This window comes from Asparagus officinalis, chromosome 7 (genome assembly GCF_001876935.1).
Source record: "Asparagus officinalis chromosome 7, Aspof.V1, whole genome shotgun sequence".
In the NCBI taxonomy this organism is placed as follows: Eukaryota; Viridiplantae; Streptophyta; class Magnoliopsida; order Asparagales; family Asparagaceae; genus Asparagus; species Asparagus officinalis.
The window spans coordinates 31,143,447-31,152,463 of record NC_033800.1 but is presented as its reverse complement, the minus strand read 5'-3'; the positions used below and the strand labels follow the sequence as shown (position 1 = coordinate 31,152,463).

The window sequence follows — 9,017 nt, the reverse complement described above, 5'->3', positions numbered from 1 at the left end:
CCAGGAAAGACCTTGCAGATTTGAAACGGTCCGGACCATTTAGACTTGAGCTTGCCCGGAAAAAGCTTCAAACGAGAGTTGAAAAGCTTTCTTATTGTGCCATCGTTTAGTCTTTTCTTTATAAATGCGAGCATTCTCATAGGAATCTAATCGTAGTTCATCTAGCTCATGAAGTTGAAGCTTTCTTTTCTCACCTGCGGCCTTCATATCGAAATTGAGCAACTTGATAGCCTAATACGCCTTTTGCTCTAACTCAACTGGGAGATGACATGATTTGCCATACACCAACTTGAACAGTGTCATACTTATGGGTGTTTTGTAGGAAGTTCGATAGGTCCATAAAGCATCCGAGAGTTTCATAGACTAGTCCTTTCTCGAACAATTAACTATTTTCTCCAAGATACTCTTAATTTCACGATTCAAAACCTCCACTTGACCACTAGTTTGAGGATGATATGGTGTGGCAACCTTATGGGTGACCCCATATTGTCTTAAGAGAGCTTCGAATTTTCTTTCAATAAAGTGTGAACCGCCATCACTGATTACCGTCCGTGGCACTCTAAATCACGTTCTTGAATAGTTTCACAACCACTTTAGCATCGTTAGTGGGGGATGCTATCGCTTCTACCCACTTGGAGACGTAATCCACCGCCACTAAGATGAACTTGTTATTACACGATAACGGAAACGGTCCCATGAAATCTATGCCCCACACATCAAAGACCTCAATTTCCAAGATGGAGTGTAAAGGCATCTCATGTCGCTTTGAAATGTTCCCGGTCCTCTGACAACTATCACATGAAGTCACAAACTGTCTTGCATCCCGGAAAAGACTTGGGCAATAGAAACCTGATTGTAAAACTTTTTCACCTGTCTTTGAAGTGCTTGCATGTCCCCCGTAGGATGATGAATGGCAATGATGGAGAATACTTGTAACCTCATCTTTTGGAACACACCTTCTAAACATACCATCAACACACCGTTTGTACAGAAACGGTTCATCCCAAAAATAGTACTTCAAGTCAGCAAAGAACTTCTTTTTCTGTTGATAGCTCAGATCTGGAGGCAAAACTCCACACACTATGTAGTTGACGAAGTCCGTATACCATGGTGCATCTAATCTTTCTTATGGCTAACAACCTGAATCATCGCTGGGAAAAGAGTCGTCGATTGGTAGTTCATCCTCCTCCCTTAATAGTGATTGTTGTGTCATCTCGACAAATGGTCCGCCACCAAATTTTCCGTCCCTTTCTTGTCCTTTATCTCTAGGTCAAACTCTTGTAAAAGAAGTATCCATCGAATCAACCTAGGCTTGGCATCTTGCTTGGTTAAAAGATATTTGATGGCTGAGTGGTCGGTATAAACGATGACTTTGTACCCCACTAAGTAAGACCTGAACTTGTCAAAGGAGAAGACAACTGTTAATAGCTCCTTTTCAGTGGTAGCGTAGTTAACTTGGGCCTCATCAAGAGTGCGACTAGCATAATAAATTGCATGAACTATCTTGTTTTTCCTTTGGCCCAGCACAGCACTAACCGCATAATCACTTGCATTAGTCATGACTTCAAATGAGAGATTCCAGTCCGGTGGTTGCATAATAGGAGCTGTTATCAATGCTTTCTTCAACCTACAAAAAGCATCAAGACATTCATCAGTGAAATCATAGGGAGCATCTTTAAGAAGAAGTTTAGTTAAGGTTTTTGTAATTTTTAAAAAGTCTTTGATGAAACGCCGATAAAAACCGGCATGTCCCAAGAAACTTCTTACTCCCCTAACCGATGATGGTGGTGGCAATTTTTCAATGATTTCCACTTTTGCACGATCAACTTCAATTCCTTGCTCGGACACCTTGTGTCCTAGAACTATTCCATCCCTTACCATAAAATGACATTTCTCCCAATTTAGGACTAAATTAACTTCTTCGTAACGCTGCAAAACTCGAGACAAGTTAGCTAAACAACCATCAAAAGTAGTTCCATACACAGAGAAGTCATCCATAAACACGTCCATAATGTCTTCTATAAAATCAGAGAAAATAGCCATCATACATCGTTGAAAAGTAGCAGGGGCATTACAAAGATCGAAAGGCATGTTCCTATAAACAAAGGTCCCATGGGGACAGGTAAAAGTGGTCTTTTCCTGGTCACTAGGATGAATAGGGATTTGGAAAAATCCCGAATAGCCATCTAAATAACAAAAATAGGAATGCCTTGCCAACCTTTCCAACATTTGGTCTATAAAAGGAAGTGGAAAATGATCTTTTCGGGTTGCCTTGTTCAACTTTCTATAATCAATGCACATCCTCCAACCCGTAACCGTCCTAGTAGGGATAAGTTCATTATTCGCATTCTTGACTACGATCACACCCCCTTTTTTAGAAACCACATGGACCAGACTAACCCATTCACTATCAGAAATAGGATAGATTACCCCAGCATCTAGTAGCTTAAGCACCTCTTTTTTAACCACTTCCTTCATGTTAGGATTTAATCTACGTTAGTGCTCTACAGAGGGTTTATGATCATCTTCCAAGAGAATTCTATGCATGCAAATCGATGGGTTGATTCCTTTAATGTCATCCATGGTGTATCCTATGACCTTGCGATGCACCCTAAGAGTTCTAAGCAACTTATCAGTTTTATTTTCATTCAGACATGCATTCACAATCACAGGATAAGTGGAGTTAGGGCCAAGAAATTCATACCTTAAAGAGGAAGGGAGCGGTTTTAATTCTACCTTTGGTGCTTTATCCTCTTCACAAGTAGAAACTTTTGGCTCTAACTTCAGACTTTCAAACTTTGCATTTCGAAATGGAGTAGCTGATGTTGATTCTAAAGATTGAGCATACGCGGCTACCTCGGGGTCTTCATCATTTATTGAACCTTTGCTTACCAAACACTTCTCGAGTGGATCAGCTGAGTAATGATTTGCAAGTTGCTCATGTGTACACTTGTCAATCACGTCGACCCTGTAACAAACTTTATCAGTTAGAGGGAGTTTCATAGCATTGCTTAAATCAAATTCTACCATCTTCCCTCTAATATTTAGAGAGAGCCTTCCATTTTTAACATCAATTATAGCACCTGCAGTAGCAAGGAAGGGTCTTCCTAATATAATTGGAATGTTAGAATCTTCTTCTATTTCCAAAATAACAAAATCAACCGGGATAAAGAACTTACCGACCTGGATAGGTACATCTTCAAATATACCTATCGGATATTTTACCGATCGATCCGCCAATTGGAGTGATATCGTGGTTGGCTTCAAATCACCTATGCTAAGCTTCTTACAAATAGACATTGGCATCAAACTTACGCTTGCACCTAAATCACACAAAGCACGGTTAATAAAGACATTACCAATAACACAAGGAATAGAAAATGAACTTGGATCCTTAAGTTTAGGAGGCAACTTGTTTTGGATGATAGCACTACACTCCTTAGTAAGGGCTACAGTCTCGTATTCTTCTAACTTCCTTTTATTAGATTGGATCTCTTTCAAGAACTTAGCATAGGAAGGCATTTGAGAAATAGCTTCAGTGAATGGGATATTGATGTGCAAATCTCCAAAAAATTTTCGATCTGCTTTTCTAACTTAGACTTAGCTAACCTTTAGGGAAAGGGTAGAGGAGGCTTGTAAGGAGCTGGAGACACATATTTCTCAACTTTTTCTTTTTCTTGCGTTTGAGTCTCATTATCCACATCTATCACATTTTCATTTTTTTCTTCATGATGACCATCTACCCCATCATTTTCTTCATCTTACGTCCCTCATATTGTTTTTCACTCCTAAGGGTTATAGCATTCACATGACCCCTTAGATTTGTCTCAGGTTGTCCAGGTAGCATGCCTGAAGGCCTAGAGGAAGAGCTAGCATTTTGTGCCAATTGAGTGATTTGTGTCTCTAACATCTTGTTATGTGTAGCTAGGGAATCCATCTTAGAAGCCAATTGTTTTACTACCTCATTCGTGGTTTGTTGTTATTGCTTAAACTCTTCATTCATTTTTGACTGAGTCGTCACAAACTTTTCCATCATATTTTCAAAATTAGACCTTTGGGGAGGGAGATTGGATTGAGGAGCACGAAAACCAGGTGGATCAAAATTATATGCAGGCATGGGATTTCCCAGTGGGTTTCTATAAGAAAAATTAGGATGATTCCTCCACCCCGGATTATAAGTATTGGAGAATGGGTCTCCCTTCTGATTAAAGTTATTAACATAGTTAATATGTTCATTACCAGAAGTATCAATGGATGGGGGTTTCCTAATTGATATCCAAGTGCAGAATGACCCACATAACCACATATCTCACATGAAATTGAAGTAGACGCCACAGAATTAATACTCAAGCCTTCAACTTTTTTAAACAAAGCATCAACTTTAGAGGATATATGATCTAAAGCATCTATTTCATACTAGCCACCTTTTGATGTCTGAGCACGCTCGTTCGTCCATTGATAGTGATTCTGAGCCATGTCTTCAATGAGAGTGTATGCCTCATCTATTGTTTTGTTCATCAAATCTCCTCCTACAGTAGCATCAACAGTCATCCGAGTGTTGTAAGTGAGCCCGTTGTAGAAGGTGTGAACAATTAACCACTTCTCTAGTCCATGGTGAGGACACATCCTCAATAATTCCTTATAGCGTTCCCAAGCTTCATAGAGTGATTCTCCTTCCTTCTGTACAAAGCTTGTGATTTGGTTCCTCATCTGTGCCGTTTTACTTGGGGGAAAATACTTTGCAAGAAATGCCCTGGACAACTGATCCCAAGTGGTGATGGACCCTGCGGGTAATGAGTACAACCAAGCCCTAGCCTTATCCTTTAAAGAGAATGGAAAAAGTTTGAGTCGAATAGCATCACTGGTCACTCTATTAAGCTTCAAAGTGTCGCAGTACTCCAAGAAAATCGACAAGTGGAGATTCCGGTCTTCAGTAGCACCTCCTCCAAACTGATTTTGCTGAACTATTGAGAACAGTGATGGCTTCAGCTCATAGTTAATAGCTTCAATAGTGGGTCTTGTAATACTCGAGTGCGTGCCTTGAGCATTTAGGGCAGCGAAATCCTTAAGAAGCTGATTTTGATCACCCATCGTAGCTTGTTCTGTGTTCCTTTGCACCTTTATATACATTATTACCTCTGCAAGAGTCACCGATAGTTCAGAATTGTTTTTATTGTATACTTCTGTTTGATGCCCTTGCATAAAAGAAAGTGAGTAGAGAAGAGAATAAAAAAATCTAGTCTAGCTTAATAACTTAAGCACTCAATATTAACACCGTAGTCCCCGGCAACGGCGCCAAAAACTTGGTAGGAAAAATCTGCAAGTGCACAGACTCGTTGTAGCTATCAAGGTCGATCCCACAGGGACTAGGGGTTAATTACCAAATTTCACGTTATTTGGCTAGCTAAACTAATGAGTAAATTAGAAGAGATTAAAAGAAATAAAATAAATAGCTAATCAGGTGGAATTCAATATAATACTAATGAGTAAATTAGAAGAGATTAAAAGAAATAAAATAAATAGCTAATCAGGTGGAATTCAATATAATAAGGGCCAGGATTGGGTTTTCACCACAACTTCGATACTCAATGATGAATTATTTTAGTTCTCGGTGTTGGTTTAAACTAGAAAGGGTGAATTAGCATAAATTAATCTAAATCCTCTTTCAAGGTCTAAAGATCGTGCCTAATTAATCTCAATTAACCTACTTTCGTAGAATGAAGATTAAATTAAACCCATTAAGCTTTATGCTAATCCAAATCAAATCCCCAAGGAATCTAGCCTACTTTCGTGGTTCGAATTCCCTGCTTAATTTCTAGAGGTCCGGTATTAATCTTCACTTTTCAGTCCTTCAATTAATTACCTATGGTTGCTAATACGGTGATCAAGCGAATCAACAACATTAAAACACTAGAAATCAAGTTTAAAGATTTAAACATTCACCAATAACCTATATTAATTCATCATCAATCACCAAAAAGTTGAGTTCTTTCCCAATCCTAGACAAGAAATCTACTCACACATGATTGGGATAAGAGAATACATCAAATAATTATGCAAATTAATCGTAAGAAGAAATAAATCAAAGAGAGGAAAGAATTAACCCGTCTTTCAATTGAAATCTTTAAAATCAAAACTTGTAATCCAATCTTGTACAAGAAATTAGTGTCTTCCTTCAATACATGAACTCCAAAAATAGTTGCTAATTGACGGCTAAGAGAACATAAAAAAAGATATCAAAACCCTAAACCAAAATATCTATTTATATGTCCCCAAAAAATTTGGAAAAAGATAAGATCCGCGCCATGGGTGTGGTGCGCACCACACCAGGGTGTGGTGGAATCTGTTTTGCTGATTTTGTGCTTGTTTATCTAGTTTTCGGTATTTTAGCTATAACTTTTGTGTCCTACCTCGGAATGAGGTAATTCAAGTTGCATTAGAAATCTGTTGAAGAGATCTACAACTTTCATTTTTTAAGCTTTTCCGGATTCAAATTGCATCATGGTTGAAATTCAAGTTCTTCATACTCATGCATCCATTTTCTTCACGAACCATGCATTCGAAATCTTGTTGTTGCTTCAAACTCTTGTTCAACTTCCAACAATAATCGAATCTTTCAATCTTGAGCCAATACCTACATATAAGAACACAAACAACAGCAGTATCCTCGATCTAAACACGAAATATGCATTAAAAATCCGTAAATCATGCTTGAAACACACTAAGATAATGCATATTTTACGTGTTTATCAGGAGTCCAACCAAGCTTGAGATTGCTTGAGTATTTGATCAGCATGGGGACAAGCTCCACTGCTAGGCCCTATAAGAAGCCAAGGGGGGCCTTCAGTGCTGAGGGGGTGGCTGTCTTGATGCCTCAAGCAGCTAATATTATCTCTGAATTAAGGGGAAGGATAAGGGTTGAGAGGCGGTGCCCAATCTGACCTGTTGTGAGATCCCAACTAGCAAGAATTGGTTCGCTAGTAACTCAGCTTAACCACTTAGAAAATATAGGACGGATAGATGAGTATTCTCCTGGCAGGGAGACAACGGTCTTAGCGGTCAAAGAGGATGTTGTCGACCCTAATACTACCTTAGGTGTATCGTTGCCCTAGCAAGGAGCCAATTAGGGTGGATGACGGTGTCGAGGGGAGAGCTTATACACCGTCAGACCAAATAGAGAATGGTACTGACGGGAGGATTTTGGAGGATATGCCAAGTGTTGGCATACACCAAGCTCTTCAAGCTTGTTTAGCTGGGGGGACTTTGCTGGGACACGCCCTGTTCAATCGACTTGAGCGTTCACTGGAAGGCCAAAAAGGGCTGGCGAAGGAGAAGTCGGCCAAGGAAGAGGCAAAGAAGAGAATCGCTAACTTGGAGGCCGAATTGGCTCATAAAGAAGACACTTGGTGCCGATGTTTGGATGAGAAGGAAGAGCTCCTCAAGAGCTTTCGAATCAAGTTATCCAGCAGGTGAGGACCATCGAGGACCTTCAAAGAGAGATGGTTCATCTACAAGCGGAGGCCGAGTCCGAGAAGCATTACTGGACGACAACCGAGGCAGAGGCTCAAGAGAATCGCTAACTTGGAGGCCGAATTGGCTCATAAAGAAGACACTTGGTGCCGATGTTTGGATGAGAAGGAAGAGCTCCTCAAGAGCTTTCGAATCAAGTTATCCAGCAGGTGAGGACCATCGAGGACCTTCAAAGAGAGATGGTTCATCTACAAGCGGAGGCCGAGTCCGAGAAGCATTACTGGACGACAACCGAGGCAGAGGCTCGATCGAGTCGCCTGTCTCTCGAAAAGATGAGGAGGGATTATGAAGAGCTGCAACCAAAGCTTTAGGCATCCATGGCCCTTGTCGATAAATTAGAGGACCAACTCATTCATCTGGATTCAAAGCAGCATAAAAAGAAGGTGGTTGACGACTGGCGTCATGGTCCTACGAAATAGCCTTAGCATGTAAAGATGGGGTTGATTACTTTGCCTCCTTGGTGCCTCGCGACTCTCATCCTATTCCAGATCTCTTTTATCCTTCCTATGTCTCCTGTTGTCTTGACTTGTTAAAGTATGTTGAGAAAATTAAAGCCAGATTGGATTTGAATGACGATGAGGTCGAGCCTGTTGCTGGGGCCCCTGGGAATCTTCTTCAATTGCCGCTACTAGGAGTCCGCCAAGTCCGACTCCCGAATCTGGTCGAGAGCTTTGATGACCCGCATGTTTCTTTACCTTCCTCTTTTTTTGTAAAGGAGTTTGTAATGAACTCTACTCTTATTGAATGAAAATTAAGTTTTATTTCCATTCTTGAGCTTGCCTTCATTTTTTATATTCTTTTAGCTTTGTAGCTTTGTTCTCATCTGAGATGTTGGCTGAAGTAAGTTAGTTGTAATGTGTCGACCCGTACTAGCGACTTATGATAACTAGTTTACTTGATGCCTTATTTTGGTTGAGCGTTCAAATGACCCGAACTCAATAGATGACTGCTCAAGTTTTTAGATCAATTAAGTGTTGACTCAACACTTAGTACTCATACCTTAGGCTTATCAATACCTTTTTGGCAAAATGACAATCCTGAGGTTGGGTGCCTAGGTCTTACGAAAGTGCCCAGGTCTTCATAATCACCGTATGGTCGCGTAGTGACTATGGGAGTCGATCATAGGGTTGTGCCTTAGGCTTACCTTGATAAGGAGCCAAGAGCTTTGTTATCGGACAAAGGAGTCATTGTGCCTTGGATTTACCTTGAAGAGGTACCATGGGCATAAAATTTGACTGAGGAGTCGAATGCCTAGAACTCTTGAGAGTTGACTAGGGCTTTTCTTCCCCTAAGGCAGAGAGAAAACTGTGGGAGTCGGCCAAAGGGTTGTGCCTTAGGTTTATTCTTGATGAGGTACCAAGGGCTTGTCCATGATGATCGATGAGAGCCAGAGAAATCGACCATATGTTATACCTTAGGCTTACCTTGATAAAGAGCCAAGGGCTTTGTTATCTGACTGAGGAGTCATTGTGCATTGGATTTATCCT

The 9,017-nt window shown here is 40.4% G+C and overlaps 1 protein-coding gene across 1 annotated transcript; it reads right to left on the bottom strand.

Moving 5' to 3' along the window:
• On the bottom strand, positions 2,497-3,522 carry LOC109846917. The gene has a single exon (XM_020416154.1). It carries the CDS (start codon positions 3,520-3,522, stop codon positions 2,497-2,499), a length of 1,026 nt encoding a protein of 341 aa, XP_020271743.1.